At 39.7% G+C, this 21,705-nt stretch overlaps 1 protein-coding gene and 1 long non-coding RNA gene across 3 annotated transcripts in view; one reads left to right on the plus strand and one right to left on the minus strand.

Moving 5' to 3' along the window:
* LOC102121749 (uncharacterized) overlaps positions 1 to 1,725 on the minus strand; it is a 49,670-nt gene extending 47,945 nt beyond the window's left edge. For both annotated transcript variants that reach the window (XR_276184.5, XR_010586266.2), the window contains exon 1: positions 1,520 to 1,725. This is a non-coding gene — a long non-coding RNA (uncharacterized lncRNA). The remainder of the gene's footprint in view (positions 1 to 1,519) is intronic.
* CCDC28A (coiled-coil domain containing 28A) lies at positions 1,503 to 21,001 on the plus strand. Its single transcript, XM_005551973.5, has 6 exons — positions 1,503 to 1,920; positions 4,094 to 4,293; positions 7,436 to 7,599; positions 12,849 to 13,003; positions 15,993 to 16,015; positions 20,434 to 21,001. Exons 1-6 carry the CDS (start codon positions 1,762 to 1,764, stop codon positions 20,486 to 20,488), a joined length of 756 nt encoding a protein of 251 aa, XP_005552030.3. The 5' UTR covers positions 1,503 to 1,761; the 3' UTR covers positions 20,489 to 21,001.
* The last annotated feature ends 704 nt before the right edge of the window (positions 21,002 to 21,705 follow it).

A 21,705-nucleotide genomic window follows, 5' to 3' on the forward strand; every position in this document is an offset into this window, starting at 1 on the left:
GCCGAGGCGGGCGGATCACAAGGTCAGGAGATCGAGACCATGGTGAAACCCCCGTCTCTACTAAAAATACAAAAAATGAGCCGGGCGTGGTGGCGGGCGCCTGTAGTTCCAGCTACTCGGGAGGCTGAGGCAGGAGAATGGCGTGAACCCAGGAGGCGGAGCTTGCAGTGAGCCAGGATCGTGCCACTGCACTCCAGCTTGGGTGACAGAGCGAGACTCCGTCTCAAAAAAAAAAAAAAAAGAAAAAAAAAGTAGCATGTGAATCACCAGTTGCAAGCTCTGTTCATACAAATAAGACAATTTGAGATTAATTAAAAGGAGAAACTGGGAAAAGATATTGAGAAGACTGTACAGTAGTGTTTGTAACGGTGAAAAATGGGAATCAACCTAAACATCCATCACTATTGGAATTCCCAAATAATTTGTGGCAAATCTATTTGATAAAGTCTAGCTATATTTATCAATGTGGACAGCTCTCAAAAACACATAATTTGGTGAAATAATCAAGTTGCAGATCAATACACAAAATATAATAGCATTCATATAAAACTTCAAATACCCCAAACCATTCTACATATTGTTTATAATACATAGTAATAGTTTAAGTATAGAAACCTAGATTGGCAAGATACATATCAAATTCATGATCCTGGTTGCCTCCCTGAGGGTGGCAGTAGAGTGGAACTGAGAATAGGGGACATCTGCTTTATCTGTAATGCTCTGTTTCTTTCATTCATAAATCTGTTCGTTCTGGATAGTGGGTGCGTTAAGTGTTTACTCTGTGCTTTTCTTTTAAAAACATTTCAGAATTTTTTTTTTTTTTTAAATGGCGGGTGGTGGAAGAACATCCTATCCTAGAAGCCAGGAGACTGGGGTTGTCTTTGCTCCGCCTTTTCTGGCATGGATACAATCTCTAGATATGGTTTCCCCATTAGCTAATGCGGGGGTGGTATGTGGTGTTCCTCCAGAGTCCCTTCAATCTAAGGACCTGTGAATCTAAAACCTTCCCACCTCCCACTCCCACACCGGAAAGGCTACCCAGACCAGGCAATGAAACGTGCATTTCTTCCCTCATTTAAGATAGATCTCTTTCTCTCAGCCTGCAAGTCGTTCTCCAGAAGCTTTAAGTATAGTGGAAGTAGAACTGTCGTTGGCGACAGAGAGACACCTGCAACAATTAGCCTTTCTGAGCCTCAAATTCCCCATTTGTAAAACGGAGATTATAACTCGTACCCATAAAACTGTAGAGAGGTTTAGATATAACGTTATGTGTAGGGCCCGAACAGAATAGCTATTAATAGTGGTAACAGACTCTCGTTTACAGGCTCAGCATCATGGTCGCTGAACAGAATCACCCTCTTCACATCGCCTTCCAGCCAAAGTTAGTTTAGCCGCGAGAAGTCCGGGCAACCAATCGGAAACAACCAAGGAACAGTTGCACTGCGACACTCTGGTTCCGCCTTCGGGCGTGCTCGAACAACATTCTGGGAATTGTAGTTCTTAGGGATCTGACACTCACCAAAGGGCTGAGTAGCTTCCGGGAAAGGTACTGCATTGCCCGTTTCTACTTCCACTGCACCTGCTTATTGCGTCTTGCTCCTGGGTCACAGAGCCTAAAACGACACGCCCAACCATGGGTCTTCCTTTCCACGCCCGCTGGAGTTACAGCTAAAGGCAGGACACGCGAAACAATGAAATGCCGAGGGCGGAGACAAGAGTGACACTGGGGGAGCAGGAAAAGGCGGGGCTTCCGCTTGGGGCATGGAGGCCGTGCCTCCACGTCACTTCCGTAAACAAAGGCAGCCGCCGAGGCGCGGGTCCCGGGATGTGACCGGGGCTGTGTTTGTGGCTGCGGCGGTGGCTTCTGAGGCTGTCGGGTCTTTGCGGGTTGCGGAAGGGGGCCCCAATACCCTTCTTCAGGTATGTAGTGGAAGCAGAGGAACCTCCGCAACCTGCCCCTTTAGGCCTTTCCCACCACTCTGGTCACTGCTGGGTACTGGGCGGTGAAGGGTCATCGCTTCGGCAGATTGGGGAAGGGGAGTGAGGTGATGTCAAGAGGGACCTCCAGGGATACTGCTTGGAGGCAAGACTTGGCACTTAAAACCACTGTGTGAATAACTATGAGCAGTTTACTTATGCGTTCTCTAAAACATTCGTTGCTGTTTGATATACAAGAAGGGTTTCAGTGCTCTTGTGACAGATGTGACTTTCCAAAAACGAGGAAATCGCGAGTGCTGGCTCCCAGAATATTGTGGTTTAGACCACCATTGGTTTATTTGCATTGCTTTACTTCCTAGATCTTTTTTTCTCTTGTACCACCAAATGCGTATTAGCATCGTGAAATTTCAGGCCAGCGTGTTTATGCGTATCATAAATTTTTACAGATTCTTGCCTCTTCAGAGAACTAATATCCCATCGTCTCTATTCAGTCATCTTTCAGACTTTCATTTGTGTTGCATGTTGAAACAACACCAGAATTACTATTGTTACCAAAATTATTCTTAAAAGAAAAATTGTTAGCCAAGGTTTAAGTGGATTGATACCCAATGGTATCTGGGATTAGAGACTGGGCACTGGAGCCTTTCCCAGAAAGCCTCTTCTTTGGAAGTATTGTAGCTCCAGTTGTGATTGTCTAGCGTCAGCCAATTTAAGCTGAGTGGTTTAAATTCCAGTGCCAGTGGCACTAAGTCCAGGCAAAAGAAAAAAAAATTTCATTGAATTTCTCAAATAATTATTTTAAGCGACAGCAATAGGTTCGAATCTTTTCGAATGGTCATGGCATGCTTAAACACAACATGCAAAAAACGGCCTAATGTTTCTAGAAGGCAATTCTCAACCTGATGAGGTAGATAGCCATATAAATTCTTTATCTTACGTTACATGAAATAATGAAGTTAAGAAAAATTTAACACTATGCGCAAATAAAATATGGAAAGGTTTTCTTGTTTTTTATTGTTTTGTTTTGAGACGGAGTCTCGCTCTGTCGCAGTGGCGTGATCTCGGCTCACTGCAAGCTCCGCCCGCCGGGTTCACGCCATTCTGCTGCCTCAGCCTCCTGAGTGGCTGGGACTACAGGCCTCCGCCACCACGCCGGGCTAATTTTTTTGTGTTTTTAGTAGAGACGGGGTTTCACCGTGTTAGCCAGGATGGTCTCGATCTCTTGACCTTGTCATCCGCCCGCCTTGGCCTCCCAAAGTGTTGGGATTACAGGCAGGAGCCACCGCGCCCGGCCGGAAGGGTATTTTTAAATAGATAGATGTTAGAAAATAGAGCGGATTAATACATAAAGTAAGGGGATTGTGTAGGGATAACTAGGAGGCCTTACACATATTCCCCATGGAAGGGCCCTCTTTAACTTCACATTGTTAACTTTTTTTGATACGGGTAAAACCAAATATATATCATAAAATTCATGTTTGTTTGGAAATGGTTAGAGAAAGTATATTCAAAATAGGCAACAAACAAGTTTGATTTTCTAGAACTTGCCTTGATCACCATGCTAGAATCATTATTAGCCCTAGCTAGAAACTGATTTCTGTTTAGTAGTTTGAAGTAAGGCTTCTATTTGATTTTTTAAATGCTGATTAAAATCCCCCTGACAATTATACATCTGTTTGAATCTAGTTGGTTCTTCTTGAGCATACATTTTGGAAGAGAGACCTAAAGGCCACCTGAAGCTTGAATCAGGCTGGGAATATTATGTGGATCATTTGTTTATTGTTTATATATTGTTCCCCTTGTAAAATGTAGGCTTCTTGAGGGCAAACATCTTGTTTTGTTCAGTGCCGTCTCCCCAGTGCCCACAATAGTGTCTGGCTTGTGGAAGAGAATCAGTAAATATTTGTAGGATGAGGGAATAAAGAAAATGGTAAAAAAACAAAACAACAACAACAAAACTGTCTACCAGACAATTTTGCTAGGGGCTTATGGGTACATAGTAGAGTAGATTAAACTTAAGAGACCCATTTTCTAACTTTCTCTTATGCCCTCTGGAATTCTTGATCCTCCTTTGACCTGTGAAATGGGTCTTTGAATTTCTTTCATGTTTGCATATTATAGCATACATATATAATTGTATTATTTCCTTATTTAGGTCTTAAGAAGCTGGCCGTGGTGCAATAAGGAACTTAAAACAATGGAAGAGCGGAAAGTGAAGAGGAGGAGTCCTAAGTCTTTTAGTGCCCACTGTACTCAGGTTGTCAATGCCAAAAAAAATGCCATTCCAGTGAGTAAAAGCACAGGGTTTTCAAATCCTGCATCACAGTCAACTTCACAGCGACCAAAGTTAAAAAGGTGAATTCTTTTATTTTACATGTTCACAGTAAAATGCCATTGAAGTAAGTCCTGACTCAACTTCTTCTTAAAACACTTTTTTAGTCTCGAGGGGCTGTGACTGCAGGTGTGTGCCACCACACCCAGCTTGCAGTTTTTATTTCTAAAAAATAATGATGTCATTGTTTTTGTATAAATAATTTGTGTTTTTTATAAAAATTCAAACACAGGAAGAATTCAAAGAAGAAATTCAAAATGCGAAAATTCTACCACCTAGAAAGTCATTATTAATATTTGGTGAACATCATTTGCATTCAGGATATTTAAAGGAAACAAGTGACAAGTTTAACTATGTTATATGTTACTATTACATGTATGTGAGTATTTTATAGTATTAGATATTTGGAAGGGAAGATTATAGCTTTAGAGAAAAAAAGTGTTGTGTAATGTCAATCTTCTTTCTAATTATTAAATAAATTTACACTCACATCCAGTCTCACCCTGGCAAGTTAGCTAAGGAAATGCCTGTTGCATTCTGTAGCCACTGGGTTTACACGTAATAAGAGATGAGATTACTGCCTTGATGAAGATCTCTCTTTATGGAAACAAAAGGGACATAGCCAAAGACAAGAGAACATTTGAAAGAAGTATTCCAATGAGTACCAAATGATAAACAGGAGTTTTGAGTTTTGAGGATTTCCTTCAAATAAATTATCAGAATGGGGTTTTTGTCGTGGAGGAGTTTAATTAGGGTCAGATTTTGAATAACTTTACAGTTGGTGGAAAAAGAAAACCAAGAGATTTTAAAAGTAATCAGTCCTTTTGCTATATTTTTAAAAGCAGTTTGTTTGTATCATTGTCATTTTTACTGGTAGTTTTATTTCCATACACTCTTGTAGATGTCGGCTTCTGAGAGCCGGGACTATCTGGATCGTCATTGTGTGCCTGACAGTACTTACAGTGCGCCTTTGCACATAGTATTATTTCACTGTGTGCTTTCTTTATTGTTGAATTATGTTAACATAAAGTGAGAGTGTGAAATAACATTCAAGCAGGAATAAACAGGTTTTTGTTTTATCTTTTGTGTTTGTTTTCTGAGAGGGTTATTAATTGATGATGTGAAACTTTACTTGGAGAAAACTTCTAAATTTGAGAGAAAAAAATACGTTTGTCATGCTGAAACCTTGTGCTCTGTAATAGTTTATCTCAGATTTAAAATGTGAATATGGATCTTTCAGGGATTTTTTTAGAATACAGATTCTGCATCAGTGTGGGATGGGGGGCTTCAGATGAGCATTTCTAAGAAGGTCACAAGTGAAATTGATTCTGTGGGCCATGGGCAGCACTTTGAGTAACAAGGTATTACCTAATGTATATAATATATAAAACGCAGCCCTTGCTTTGGGAAGAACTGTTATTGACCTACTGTCCACAATGTGTCTATTCTAAACTTCTTTCATATGATAGTCTGTTTCTTTTTTCTCCCCTCCCCTACCTTCCCTGGTATACCCTATTTATCTTATCATTATTGTGGTGAGGACAGCCGTGTTGAAGGTGTCTTCATTCAACATTATGTAAAAATTGAGTACTGAATATACTTCCATATCGGGATTTGTTGTGTGCATTGGGTTATAAAGATAAATTACTCTTTCTCCCATTTTGCCTATTTAGCCGCTACTTGTTCTTTAAGTCTTTGCTCACTTATCACTTTTAGGAAGCCTTCTCTGGTTGGCCCCAGGCTGAACGAACTGCTTCTCTCTCTTCCTGTATCACAGTGTGCATAACATCATCACTCAAGCATTTGAGAGCCTGGTATATGCCAGACATGTGTAATAAGGACTGATTTAGTCTAGGGGTTCCAAAAAGGCCCTCCTGAGGAAATAGCATTTAAACTGAGACTTGAAGATGTGTGGGAGGTAGTGTGCCAAAGATGGCAGTAAGTGGAAGGATGCTAATGTAGGCAGAGGATTAGCACGTAAGAAGATAAGAGAATGGATTTCTAGGAAACTAAAGAGATTCAGTGTCTAGAGCATAGACAAGGGAGGATAGGGTTTCTTAGGGATATTAGATTATATTCAGCAGGCAATGCAAAGCTACTAAAGTTTTTTTTTTTTTTTGGACGCGGAGTCTCGCTCTGTCACCTAGGCTGAAGTGCAGGGGTACAATCTCAGCTCACTGCAACCTCCACATCCTGGGTTCAAGGGATTCTCCTGCCTCACCCTCCTGAGTAGCTGGGACTACAGGTGTGCGCCATCACACCAGGCTAATTTTTATATTTTTAGTAGAGACAGGGTTTCGCCATGTTTGGCCAGGTTGGTCTTGAACTCCTGACCTCAGGTCATCCTCCTGCCTGGGCTGCCCAAACTGTTGGGATTACAGGCATGAGCCACCGTGCCTGGCCTACTGAAGCATTTTTAATTAAGCAAATTATATGATCTGATTTTACTTTTTAGAAATGGACTTGGCTGCCCAGTGGGGAGAGAAGGGAGATCAGGGATCACACACAGAGATAGGGAGACTGGTTGGGAAGCGCTTTGGTTAAGAGATGGGATGGCGGCAGGGGAGAGAGAGAACTGGAGAGATTAGATATTTTGTGGGTATAATTGATAGGACTTCACGACTGCATGTAGGAGCCTTGGGAAGTTGGAGGAGTCAAGGATGATAACAAGTTTTTAGTATTCCATTACATGGTGATTATGAATGTAAATATCTTCCCTTCTCCTTAGACTGGGTGTTTGTGGATAACGTCGGCTACAGAGTAGGGACCCCATAACCACTTGTAGAACTACTGAGAGTTCAAGGAACAAATAAAGTTTAGAAGGGAAAGGTGTAATATGTTTTACTGAGAAATGAAATGTAAAACATAGGATAATAGAGACAAGTTTTCTTTTCTGCAGTCCAAATAATTAGCATATTATATAAATGCTTTAATCAAACTTTTTATATGCCTTTGTAGTTATATTTTATACATTTGTTTGGGGTTTTTCACAACCTGTTTTTTCTTTTGGTTTCTGGCTTGGAGTTTCTGGTTTTATTTAGTATTGACTATTTGATTTCTGGCTTTTAAGGGAAATTCCATTTACTTCACTAAAAAATTCAGCAGAAGCTTAATCTAGAATAGCCTAAAAAGATAGAATTAAAGTTAATTGCATCGTCTTCACAGAGTGATGAAAGAAAAGACCAAACCTCAGGGCGGAGAGGGAAAAGGCGCTCAGTCAACTCCGATTCAGCACTCCTTCCTCACTGATGTCTCAGATGTTCAGGAGATGGAGAGAGGGCTGCTCAGTCTTTTGAATGATTTCCACTCTGGAAAACTTCAAGCATTTGGTAAGCAGTAGATGTTTCTCTACTATTTTTTTCTCTAAGATGTTTGCATCCTATTTTCTTTGTGTATTTTACTCTCCTTTTCAAAGTGCCAGTTTCTTTTAAGAAAAAAACAACCCACAGGCATAAAGGCAATCATACTAGATTTTGTCTTAGAATATAATTTGCCTTCTAAAACTTCTAGGAAAAAGTTTTCTTTTTTTTTTAAAGAGGGGGGGTTAGTTGAAATGTTAAAGTAGGATTGCTATTATGGAATAAGTATCTTGCAGGTTTAACAAATAAGAGGGACAGTCTTGGTCAGTTAAAATATTTTAGACTTAGTGTCTTCATTTTGAAAGTATCAAGATCATTTTCCCTTACCCTCCTAAGCTTAAACTTGTTTCTTTCCCAGGATTCCTGATTTAAAGTTAGGAATTAAAAGAATCCAGTTTTCTTGTTTTTTTCATGAGGATATAAGAATAGTTAACTGATTGTTCCATTAAAAATTCTGAATAGGTATTTTTTGATAGTCACAGAGTTCCCAAAAGATAGATTTTTCATGTGCAGTTTGGAACTTATTTGTAAGCTTTTTCTAATGATAAGATTATTTCCCAATTTTTTTTTTTGAGACAGAGTCTGGCTCTATCGCCCAAGTTAGAGTGCCATGGCGCGATCTCAGCTCACTGCAACCTCCGCCTCTCAGGTTCAAGTTATTCTACTGCCTCAGCCTCCCAAGTAGCTGAGACTACAGCCGTGTCCCACCACGGCTGGCTAATTTTTTGTATTTTTACTAGAGATGGGGTTTCACCATGTTAGCCAGGATGATCTCCATCTCCTGACCTCCTGATCTGCCCGCCTCAGCCTCCCAAGGTGCTGGGATTACAGGCATGAACCACCACACCTGGCCTATTTCTCAATATTTTAAAAGGCAATTTCAATAATATGCATAATCTTTAAAAACTTTTTTTTTTTTTTGAGATGGAGTCTCGCTCTGTCGCCCAGGCTGGAGTGCAGTGGCGCGATCTCGGCTCACTGCAAGCTCCGCCTCCCGGGTTCACGCCATTCTCCTGCCTCAGCCTCCCGAGTAGCTGGGACTACAGGCACCCACAACCGCGCCCGGCTAATTTTTTGTATTTTTAGTAGAGACGGGGTTTCACCGTGGTCTCGATCTCCTGACCTTGTGATCCGCCCGCCTCGGCCTCCCAAAGTGCTGGGATTACAGGCGTGAGCCACCGCGCCCGGCCTAAAAACTTTTTTTAACTTCCCCCCAGTTTTTTAGAAGATGCATAATCTTATACAAATGCATAAATGTCCACATACGTATTGATTTTTTAAAGTATTCTTTCCCTTCCCCATGTTTTTATTACTTGACTTCCCTATTCCCTCCCTTATCCCTTCTGCTACTTCCACTTCCCCTCATCCCAACCATTTGTTAACAATCCAGGTATATATCTTTTCATATTTTTATTTTCATTATTTAATACAAATGGTATCTTATATAAGATATTCTGTATCTTGCTTTCCTGCACTAAAGAATATCTGATGGAAATCTCTCTAATGCACCTAGGATGGCTCTAGTTCATTCTTTTTTAATGACAACATAATATTCCAAGTTGTGAATATACTCTAGTTTATTCAACCGTGTCCCTATTGAGAGGCATTACTTTATTTCTTATTTTGAGCCACCAAACACAATGGCGTAGTGAACATCTTTTTACATAGATCTTTAGGCTGGTGCTTCTATTCTTCTGGGATTGATTCTCATGAGTGGGATTGCTGGGTCAAAGTATATATGTAATTTTAACTTTAATAGAAGTATGCAGATTGCTTTGCAAAGAAAAACAATACTGCACTTCTAGGTTCCATAAACAATTTATGAAAGAATGCTTTTCCTTGAATTCCCACCAAGCAGTAGGTATTATTCGTCTTTTAATTTTTGCCTGTCTCTTGGTGTTAAGTGAGATGTCTTTTATTGCAATTGAGTTTGAAGATCCATGTGTGTTTGGTAGATTGTTTGATAGATCCTTTTCAGGACCTTCCGTCAGTTTTCTACTTGGTTATTTATCCTTTTGTTGTCACTTGTAAAGAGCCCTTTATGTTTTAGATACTAACCCTCTGACCTCTATTATGTATTTATTTTTGTTTACCAAATTTGTTGTGTCTGTGCACTTTGTTTATGGTATATTTAACTTTGTGAAAATTTTTACTTTTTGCATTCTCAAACATGTCTGTATCTTTTTTTTCATAGTTTCTGGGTTTCCAGTCTTGGTTATGCTAATATTTGAAAAGAAGACATTAAAAGCACATTATTTATTTCACCAAAATACTTTATTGTACCCCTACCTCCTTGCTTCAGCCCATCGCAGTAAGGCGGTATCTTCAGAGTATTTTCACTTCCCCTCTCTTCCATTCTTCCCTCCTACCCTTGAGATGTAATCTCTGGACCACTTCCATGTCTTTGCTTTTTCCCAGTACCTTTCCTCCCCTACTCTATGTTGCCTCTGTGTTTTTGGATTGAAGTCCTTTCTTGTCTTTGTCTGTTATCCTACTGATTACTCTTCATAATAAGTGTTGCAGATGAGAATTCCATTGCCAGTCAGATTCTTTCTTAGCAGGTAATTTATATTTTTCTGTCTCGATGATTAAAAGATGTTTTTCTTTTATCTTTAAAGGTTAGGCATTTTCCAGGATATGCTTAGGACTGTGTCTTTTCTCATCAATCTGCCTGGGAATCAGTGAGCCCTTCATATCTGCTGACTCATCTTTCATCTCACGTAACATATTTTCTATTGTTTATTATTTTTCTTCCATCTCTTCCTTTTTAGCCTCTGAAGCTTCTATTGTTCTCATGGTGGGTCACCCTGATCCGTCCTCCGACTCTCATCTTTTCCCGTATGATTTCTACCTCTTTATATTTTTACTGTACATTTACATTCATATACACAAACATACATACACACAAACACATGTCTTGAGATATTTCTGTTTCTTCCACTTGACCTTCCAGGTTACTAATGTTGAAAATCGTGACTAAAATAGAGGAAATATGACATATTTTACTGTGAAGAAAGGACGATTTTGAGAGAGCCATAACTAGCTTCAACATAAGTTGTCCTTAACATAATATAGTATAGTCCATTTATGAAGATGTTATAAAGCTGGCTAGAGGAAACTAGTATAATTTACATTAATTCATATTTATTCAGGATTTGTACTTCAACTTTAGCTGAGGTATATTTTACCTGTATAGTACCTTTAGGAAAAATAGAAAGGTTTTTTTTGAAAAAATTATACTGTCAAGGGATTGCAGAGTCTGTACTTAAACTGAATGAAAAGATAATATGTTATGTGTATAAATTAGTTGCTCTGGGCAGATAATGTCACTTCAGAGGACTCTTGGTCAATACATAATGTAAGACCTATCCTTTAGCAATTAAGTTGTCTTGACAACTGTATATACAATTAAAAATATTACATAGTGTTGCTCACGCTTCATAACATTTTTCATGCTTCATAAATATTTTTATTAATATTTCTTGAAGAATACATAATTGGTTGGCAAAATGATTCACATTTGAAGTCGTTATTGAACTTTTTTTTTTTTTTTTTTGAGATAGAGTCTCTCTCTGTCACCCAGGCTGGAGTGCAGTGGTACGATCACAGCTCACTGCAGCCTCAGCCTCCTTGGGCTCAAGCCATCCTCCCACCTCAGCCTCCCAAGTAGCTGGTGCTACAGGCATACAGCACCACACCCAGCTAATTTTTGTATTTTTTATAGAGATGAGGTTTTGCCATGTTTCATAGACTCGTCTTCAACTCCTGGACTCAAGCAGTTCTCACACCTTGGCCTCTCAAAGTGTATTAAGATTACAGGTGTGAGCCACCGTGCCCAGCCAGAACTCTATTTTTTTTTTCCTTTTTTTTTGAGACAGGGTGTCGCTCTGTTACTCAGGCTGGAGTGTAGTGGTGTGATCATGGTTCACTGCAGCCTCAACCTCCCCAGGCTTATGTGATCCTCCCACCTCAGCCTCCCAAGTAGCTGGGATTACAGGCACATGCCACCACGCCTGGCTAATTGGCTGATTTTTTGTATTTTTAGTAGAGACGAGGTTTCACCATGTTGCCCAGGGTGATGTCGAACTCCTGGGTTCAAGGGATCCATTAGCCTTGGCCTCCCAAAGTGCTAGGATTACAGGCATGAGCCACTTGGGCCTAGAACTCTTAATTTCACTCAAATTATTATAAAATGTTGGGTCACTCAGTTAAAATGGTAGTTGTCAAATGACATGATTAGATGGTTCTGTTTTGCTTCTACATATTATGTTACTGTTGAAGAAAACATATTTTCTCTACTTAAGGGATGATTTTCTTTTCTCTTTTTTTTTTTTTTTTTGAGACAGGGTCTCACTCTGTTACCTAGGCTTGAGTACAGTGGCTTGAACATAGCTCACTGCAACCTTCACCTGCTGGGCTCAAGTAATCCTCCTGCCTCAGTCTCCTGAGTAGCTGGGACCAGAGGCATGTACCACCATGCCTACCTAATGTGTTTTTCTAAAAATATTTTTGTAGGGGTAGGGTCTTGCCATGTTGCCAGGCTGGTCTTGAACTCCTGGGCTCAAGCAGTCCTACTGCCTCAACCTCCCAAAGTGTGGGGATTATAGGCATGAGCCACCATACCCAGCCTGATTTTGCTTTTTAAAAAGAAATGTTTCCTATATGCTTTTCTTTCTTTCTTTCTTTCTTTCTTCTTTGAGACCGAGTCTCGCTCTATTGCCAGGGTGGAGTGCAGGGGCGTGATCTCAGCTCACTGCAACCTCTGCCTCCTGGGTTCAAGCGATTCTCCTGTCTCAGCCTCCCGAATAGCTGGGACTACAGGCATGCGCCACCATGCCCAGCTAACTTTTGTGTTTTTAGTAGAGACTAGGTTTCACCATGTTGGCCAGGATGGTGTCGATCTCCTGACCTCATGATCCACCTGCTTCAGCCTCCCACAGTACTGGGATTACAGGCGTGAGCCTGTAATATTTCACGCCTGGCCTGAAATATTTCCTATATGATTTTCTTTAGTACCCAAGGTCATTTCTTAGGTTGGTCATTGTTTTCCTGGTCAGAAATTTGATTTGTTATTAAACACAGAAAATATTAATAATTATCTAATTTACAGAAGAAAGAAAACCTGTTTCTTTTAGAGCACCTAGAGTTTAAGTGTTTTTACTCAATGCTGTTCGTTTGAACTGTCCTAATCATTATTAATGTTCTGGAATGTTCCCAAGGAAATGAATGTTCCATTGAACAGATGGAACATGTTCGGGGAATGCAGGAGAAATTAGCTCGCTTGAATTTGGAGCTCTATGGGGAGTTAGAGGAACTTCCTGAGGATAAGAGAAAAACAGCCAGTGACTCCAATCTGGATAGGCTTCTCTCAGATGTAAGTGTAATTCTTTTTCTTTGTTCTTTAAAATAAAATTTTATTGCAAAAAAATTTACCTTTTGAACTATTTTAATTTATACAATCACGCGGTTTTTAGCATATTCACAGTGTTGTGCAGATCGCTGTTGAATTGCAGGACATGTTCACCATCCCAAAAAGAAACCCTGTACCTGTCAATTCTCTCCTCTTCTCATCCCCTAGCAACCCCTACTCTACTTTCTGCCTTTATGGATTTGCCTATTGTGGACATTTCATATCACTGGAATTATACAGTATGTGGCCTAAGTGGATTATTTTACTTAATGTTCAAGTTTCATCCATGTTGTAAAAACTTTCCTCTTTTTTTTTTCAAGAAATATATTCCAAGGAAGTTATCATATTTACATCTAAGCATGTATTCTCAGAATACAGATGCTGGCAAATCTGAAAGCAAAATATTTGCTTCTGTACAGAAATAATAAAATCTTAAGATACAGAAGATAGTAGTCAAAAAGACCTTTCCTGATGTGATTAATAAATTTTGTGTTATTTACTCAGGTGGTGGTTACTTGTTTTTAAATACAGAGCTACATTTGGTATTTCTGCTAATTTAGTACATTGCCATATGTATTACTTTGCTAGGGCTGCCAAAACAAAGTACCACAGACTGGGTGGCTTTAACAACAGACATTTATTTTCTCACAATTCCGGAGGCTAAAGTTGGAGCCCAGGGTGGCAGGGTTGCATTTTTTCTGAGGCCTCTCAGTTTGTAGTAGCCGTCATGTTCACATGGCTTCTTCCTCTATGCCAAGTGCCCAACTTTGCTCTTCCTGCCAGTCACATTGGATGAGTGCCTACCCTAATAACCTCATTGTGACTTAATTACCTCTTTAAAACCCCTGTCTTCAAATCTACTCACATTCTGAGATACTGGGGGTGAGGACTGAAACATGAATTTTGGAGGGTACACAGTTTAGCACATAACACGAGGTATGATTATTACACTGAGAAATGTTAATTAAATTTGCTTCTTTAAATCCTTTTTGGAACAAAAATAAATAAAAATTGAATTTAACACGTTAGTTTTAGATTCCCTATTAACCGTTGACAAAAAGGGTCAATTTCTACTGTTTTTCTCTCTTTTGAATAAGTAAATGTGAGGGAACTTGTATGCCAATACTTTCACTATTTCGAGTCTATAATCTTTTTATTTCATGTCTGTCATATTCAGTCTTGCAAGTATTTCCATTTGCAGTTCATGGTTTGTTTGTTTTTTGAGACAGTGTCTCACTTTGTCACCCAGGCTGGAGTGCAGTGACGCCATCTCAGCTCACTGCAGCCTCAACTTCCTGAACTTGAGGCATCCTCCTGCCTCAGCACCCCCAAGTAGCTGGGACTATAGGCACGCACCACCACGCCTGGCTAATTTTTGTGTTTTTAGGAGAGGTGGGGTTTCACCATGTTGTACAGGCTGGTCTTGAACTCCTGGACTCAAGTGATCTGCTCACTCTGGCCTCCCCAAGTGCTGGGATTACAAGTGTGAGCCACGGTGCCCAGCCTTACCAGTTCATGTTTTACATTTTTTTCCTCTTAACAGATAATAAGTATAATTTGCTATACATTTAGCAGAATAACAGTGGTATAGTGAAAAGAACACTGAATTTGAAACCAGAAAGCCTTCGTTTAGTTCAGTGTTTACATTTGGGTTATAACTGAACAACATTGAGCCATTTAGTTAATGTTTTCATAATTCAGATTTTTCCTTCTGTAAGATAAAAATGCTGTGGTCTGAATGTTTATGTCCTCCCCAGAAAGCATATGTCGAAATCTTAACTTAGAAAGTGATGGTAGGAGGAGTTGGGGCCTTTGGTAGGTGATTCGGGCAAGAATGTGATTAATGTCCTTATAAAAGAGGCCCAAGAGAAACCTGCTGCCTCTTCTACCAAGTGAGGACACGGGGAGAAAGCCCTCCTATTGCATGAGCCAGGAAGTGGTCCATGCCCTCCCGAGACAGCAGATCTGCTGACTTCTTAATTTTGAACTTTCCTACCTGTAGAACTATGAGAGGTAAATTTCTATTGTTTATAAGCCACCAGTTTATGGTGTTTGTTATAGCAACCCAAACAGACTAAGACAAGGGGTGATGAATTCTACCTCATATAGAAAATTGAGTGACATGAAATCTTTTTGTAATCTATGATGGTTTTAAATATTTTGATCATTAAAATGGCAATTTTTTTCTTTTAAAAACTGTTATTAGAGATGATGATTATGATGCCTGGTTTTAGGAATACTTATAAAACTCCAGTTTTTATAATCTGGTTTCATTCTGTGCTCATATTCTTTTTATTTTTCTGTAGAGACAGGGTCTTGTTATGTTGCTCAGGCTGGTCTTAAATTCCTAGGCTCAAGCAGTCCTCTCCCCTCAGCCTTCCAAAGTGCTGGGATTACAGGCAAGAGCATGCCTGGCCTCTCTCCTCATATTCTTGTTTCATAAACATGTTAATGCTACTTTATAATTATTTTTGCAAAAAGGAATTTTTTAGCCTGAAAATTTTTTGAAAGTTTTTTTCTTTAGTACTTTGCCTTTTCATTTACAGAAAACTTTTTTTTTTTTTTCCCACACAGTATCTCATTCTGTCACCCAGGCTGGAGTGCAGTGGCACTAACAGAGCTCGCTGCAGCCTTAAACTCCTGGGCCCAAACAATCCTCCCACCTCAGCCTCCTAAGTAGCTGGACCTCAGGTGTGCATCACCACACCTATCTAATTTTTTTATTGTTTGTAGAGATGAGGTCTTACCGTGTTGCCCAGGCTAGTCTGGAGCTCCTGGGCTCAAGCAATTCTCCCGTCTTGGCCTCCCAAAGTGCCAGGATTATAAGCATGAGTCACCGTGACCAGCACAAGAAAGCTTAAATGAAAAATAATTTATTTAAAAACAAATAGTTAACAATTATTTATATTGATCTTCTAAAAATTAAAAATAATTTTTTTAATTTGTTTTGCAGTTAGAAGAATTGAATTCTTCCATGTATCCTTTGCCTACTATCAACAGTGAAAAGTTTACAACTTACAATTTCTGATGAATAGTCTCAATCAAGTTTTTGAAAGATGTGTTATTTAGATATGGTGAAAAGACACATAGTATTATCCCCTAGGGCCATCACTCTTCCTCTTTGGTCTTCTTTTCTTTTCTTTCTCTTTTTTGTTTCTTTTTCAGAGACAGGGTCTCACTCAGTGGCCCAGGCTGGAGTGCAGTGCCATGATCACGGCTCACCAGTCTCAACCTCCCAGGCTCAAGCAATCTTCCCACTTGAACCTCCCAAAGTGCTGGGATTACAGTTCTGAGGCACCATTCCCTACCCGCTTTGGGTTCCAAATGGAATTTTCTTGTTGTTTTTTACACTGAAATTTTGCTTCTGGTTTGTTCTACTTTGCTTTGTACTGTTGTTGAATTTTTAAGACAAATTGTTGTTTTTTATCATGAGAACTAAGGATTAGGTTAGTTGCTATGTAAATTATTTTGAAGCTTAGATTCTGAGGCTAACCAGCAGTGAGATGTTCAGACATATATACTATACTTAATTTAATATCATCACATAGGATATTTTAGGTGCATTAAATTGAAAACTAGACATTATTAAAATGCAGGCTTCAAGGGATGCTTACATAGCTTGTGAAATGACATTTCATAATTAAATGTACTTAGTGTTTTATAGGATTAACTTAAAGGAGATCACCAAGACACATGTAGAATATTCAGGTTTTGACATCTAAATTGAGAGCAATTATTTTAAGAACTTTTCAAAATGTACTTTTGAACATAACAGGCACAATGGTAAGGTACAAAAGAACAATGAGAAATGATCCTGCCTATAAAATAATTTGAGAGGTAAGACATTCCCTTTGAACCAGTTATTGACATAGAAAGGATACTGGTTGTAGAGATTTAATTTTTGAAGTTTGGTTCTACATTTTGATCATGTAACCTTGGGCAAATTGTTTAGCATCTCAGAGTGTTCTCTGTAATACAGGGTAATTGCTACATGTGATGATGCATATGTGAAAATTTCCAAAATATATGTATAAAAATTACTATTATTGCTATAAGATTATATTCATACTGTTATTAACTGCTGAATTGTGCAGTAACAACAATTAAGAAATTGGGGCCAGGCATGGTGGCTCATGTCTGTAACCGTTATTAACTGCTGAATTGTGCAGTAACAACAATTAAGAAATTGGGGTCAGGCACAGTGGCTCATGCCTGTAATCCCAGCACTGTGGGAAGCTGAGGTCGGTGGATCACTTGAGGTCAGGAGTTCAAGACCAGCCTGGCCAACATCTTGAACCCCTGTCTCTGCTAAAAATACAAAAATTAGCCAGGTGTGGTGGAGGGCGCCTGTAATCCCAGCTACTTGGGAGGCTGAAGCAGAAGAATTGCTTGAACCTGGGAGGCGGAGGTTGCAGTGAGTAGGGATTGTGCCACTGCACTCCAGCCTGGGCAAAAGAAATCGGGAAGTATATAGAAGTCCTGTAATGGCAATGAATAGCTAATCTTCATGAATACTTACTATTTTCCCAGTACTGTATAAAGGGTATGTGCATTATCTTATTTGGCCCTACTTGGAAGTAGGTAGTGTTATGCCCTCCATTTTGCAGATGAAGAAAATAAGGTGCTACATAAACTGTGGGGAGAGATTAATGGAAGATTATTGTCAAGAAAGAGTTAAAGAAGGGGGTAAGATTTGAGTTAATCAAGGGGCTTTTCCTGCAAGAAGTTCTTTTTACTATATTCCTTCAATGCTTTATATTCTTTCTCTGCCATGACACTTAAGTATTTCCTATCCTTTTGTGTGGTTTTTTCATTTGTCTGTTTTGAGACGGGTCTTGCCCAGTTGCCCAGGCTGAAACAGTAGCATAATCTCTGCTCACTGCAACCTCCACCTCCCAGGTTCAAGCAATTCTCCTGCCTCAACCTTTTGAGTAGCTGGGATTACAGGTGCCTGCCACCATGCCCAGCTAATTTTTGTATTTTTAGTACAGATGGGGTTTCACCATGTTGGCCAGGCTGGTCTTGAACTCCCGACTCAGGTGATCTGCCCGCCTCGGCCTCCCAAAGTGTTGGGATTACAGGCGTGAGCCACCACGCCCAGCCCTTTTTTGTGAGTTTTTGTTAAACATTTAGAATTTTTTGTTTTGTTTTGTTTTACCACTTTCTGTGACTCAACCTGTGGTGGAATTTAGCCACCACAAACGTGGCAGCATAATACCCTATATAATACAACAGTGTAGGCTTTGGAATGCTTGGTAGGCAGCCATGTGACCTTGAACAAAATCTGGCAACCATAGTTTCCTCACCTGTAATAGGTGTTCTCTCAGTACTTAAACTTTCCCCTCATAATTTCCCTCTCTGTCATGAATGCCTCTGTTAATTCAGTCTCCAAGAATATTTTAAAATGCCTTCGAGGACCATGGCAGACATTGCTAATCAGACATGGCATTCTCTGCCACTGAGCCTGGATCTGGATATGAAGTCTGTTTGCCATCTCTTTATTACAGTTGTCAGGCATCATCAGTATCATCAGTTCTGCTTTTATTCTTCCTTCACTCTCTACATGATAATCCAGGACCTCATCGTCTGAGTCCATACTTTTTCAATTTTCTGTTCCAGGTCTAGAGTTGCACTGTTCAATATAGTAGCCACTAAGCCATTTCAAAGACTTAATAGCCTTAAAAGAACATAAAATATCTCAATTTTTATAATGATTACATGTTGAAATAGTTCTTAAAATATTATATATATATTTTTGAGACAGGGCCTTGCTCTGTCACCAGGCTGGAGTGCAGTGACATGATATGGCTCACTGCAGCCTCGACTCCCTGGGCTCAGTTGATCTCCCACCTCAGCCTCCTGAGTAGCTGGGACTACAGGTGTATGTTATGCCCAGCTGTTTTTTTGGTTTTGTTTGTTTGTTTGTTTGTTTGTTTTTTAAGAGATGGGTTCTTGCTATGTTGCCCAGATTGGTTTCAAACTCCTGGGCTCAAGTAGTCTTCCCACCTCAGCCTCCCAAAGTGCTGGGATTCCAAGTGTGATTCCAGTATTTCTATTGGACAGTGTTGCTCTAAACTTTAGGCATTGCTACAAAATTAATATTCTTGAAACATCACTTTCTTCCTGCCATTTCTATTTTTTACTAATTTATTTAAACCATGTCAGCTATTTTAAAGGTTCTTAATAATTTGGTCACAACCTGTACATGCTGTTGTATTTTTCGTTCTTTTTCATTCCCCTCAGGCTGGTTTTCTGGATGCCCAAGAAACACATCATGTTCATTCTCATCATAATGCCTTTGTTCAGGTTGTACCTCCTACCTAAATTTGCTCTCACCTTCTTGTTCTCCTTATCACATTACATTCAAGCTGACCACTTCCATAAAGGATTTCATTTGTACCTTAACCTAGCATTCTGCCCTATATTATTATCTGTTGATTTTTACATGTGTTAAATCTCAGCCTTCCAACTGGACGAGAATGTCTTTGATGGCAATGCTTATGTCTGTACATTTTTGTAACCTCTGCCATACATGTACTGCAAGCATTTAGTTGCCTTCAGAGTATTCATATCATTGAACTGGGTCTTGAAAAATAAGTAACAGGTGGATAAATACAGGTCAGTGAGAAAAATGAAAGACAGTGATCGTAAGAAAGGATGAGTAATCCATGCAAGATTCCTGTCCTATTTCCAGTCTTCTTGAGGAACAATTAAGAGAATTATAGAAAAGATTTTAGAGCTGTAATGATTTTATTTTTGGACTTTTAAACAGAATTGTTTTCCCAAAGATGATAAAGTGGTGTCTTCTCAAAAGGTTTTTTTAATCTAGTGTCTTGTCATATTTGTCTCTAATCAGCTCCTTACTATGAAAATGATTATTGACACATTAAAAATAATTCTGGGCCAGGTGTGGCTCACACCTGTAATCCCAGCACTTTGGGAGGTCGAGGCAGGAAGGTTGCTTCAGGCCAGGAGTTCAAGACCAGCCTGGGCAACATAGCAAGACTCCTCCCCCATCTCTAACAAAGAATAATTAGCCAGGTGTGTTGGCATGTGCCTTTGGGAGGCTGAGGTGGGAAGGTTGCTTGAGCCCAGGAGTTTGAGGCTGCAGTGAAGTATGATCGTACTACTGCATTCCGGCCAGAGCAACAAAGTGAGTCCTTATCTCTAAAATTAAAAAAAAAAAAAAAAAAGTCTTCAAATTCTGTCTATAATTTACTACGTTTAAAAGTTGTCTTACCCCATCTGAGTGTCTCAGTAGCAACACAAGAGCTTTTCCTTTGAGCATATCTCTTTTTTAAACACCTCTTTCTCTTTGCTCCTGAATGTAATTTTCAGAAATGTAAAAGAAGTACCCCTTATAGAATGAAAATCTTCTTAACTGATGAATTCAGACAAAAACTCCATTTGGCAGATGCACAAGATGTTCCAAATACTTCTGCTAGCTAAAATGAATGCAGTTTGCTCTCTGTGGTTTGAAGAGAAGCAGCAGTCTTTACTTTTCCAGCCAAATCCAGTAGCAGAATCATCTTCCACAACAAGGAATTAAAGTAATTAAAGTGCAAGTGCAATGATCGTTTTCACATTCTGCTTTTAGTAAATGTGACTCGCCGTAATTCGCCATAACTGGAGGCCTAGGCCTTGTTGAAGGCTTAATCAGGAAATGTGATGCAGAGATTGTGCTGCTATGCTTCATATTGTTGCCTTATGGGATTATACTTGAAATGCATTGTGCTAATGTTCTTGACGGGGTTGAGGGATTTCTCTTTCCCAAGCTCACCAAACTTATTCCAGTGTTGATCGCAAGCTGATGATGCACAGGCGTCTTGTGGCAGCCCAGCTTCAGTTTACTTTAGACAATCCGTATACACGTTGGTGTGTTTTCCAATGGCCAGTGATAAGAAATTAAATAAGTATTTGTGAGATTTGCTATTTTTTAATAAAGTAGTTGTTTTAAATTAATCTCTGTTGTCTGTTTTGAAGAAACCCATGTAGTCTTCAATCTGGGCGATACAAGGGTTCAGTCCTTACAAGTAAACTGTTTATAAAATTTGAGGTTCTAGAACTTCCTTGCAAATTCTGTACCTTGTGTACATTTAAATACTGGTGTGATGAAAGAATGTGAGCTTTAAAGTTACTTAGACCTTAATTTGAATCCCCGTTATGCCCCCGCTTAGCTTTGTGTTCATGCACGTTTACTCAGGTTGGGTTTTTTTTTTTTTTTTGTAATCTAGAAAATGAGGTCAGTAACCAAGTTGGTAGTGGTTATATGGGGAGTAAGTGAAAAAGGTGTATAGGATGCTTAGCACAGGCCGGGCACGGTGGCTCACGCCTGTAATACCAACACTTTGGGAGGCTGTGGCAGGTGGATCACTTGAGGTCAGGGGTTCAAGACCCAGCCTGGCCAACATGGTGAAACCCTACCTCTACTAAAAACACCTATACACAAATTAGCTGGACGTGGTGGTGGGCTCCTGTAATCCCAGCTACCAGGGAGCCTGAGACACAAGACTTGCTTGAACCCAGGAGGCAGAGGTTGCAGTGAGTCGAAATTGTGCTACTGCACTCTAGTCTGGGCAACAGAGCAACACTCTGTCTCAAAAAAAAAGAGAGAGAGAGATGTCTATCACAATAGCTGACACCAGCAATGCTCAGTAAACATTCAT

This window comes from Macaca fascicularis, chromosome 4 (assembly GCF_037993035.2).
Source record: "Macaca fascicularis isolate 582-1 chromosome 4, T2T-MFA8v1.1".
In the NCBI taxonomy this organism is placed as follows: Eukaryota; Metazoa; Chordata; class Mammalia; order Primates; family Cercopithecidae; genus Macaca; species Macaca fascicularis.

Coding starts and splice junctions, on each gene's coding strand:
- CCDC28A (XM_005551973.5), top strand. CDS start 1,762: ATGGAGGCCGTGCCTCCACGTCACTTCCGTAAACAAAGGCAGCCGCCG. Junction 1,921..4,093: donor GCCCCAATACCCTTCTTCAG/GTATGTAGTGGA, acceptor TTCCTTATTTAG/GTCTTAAGAAGCTGGCCGTG. Junction 16,016..20,433: donor GAAGAATTGAATTCTTCCAT/GTATCCTTTGCC, acceptor TGATGAATTCAG/ACAAAAACTCCATTTGGCAG.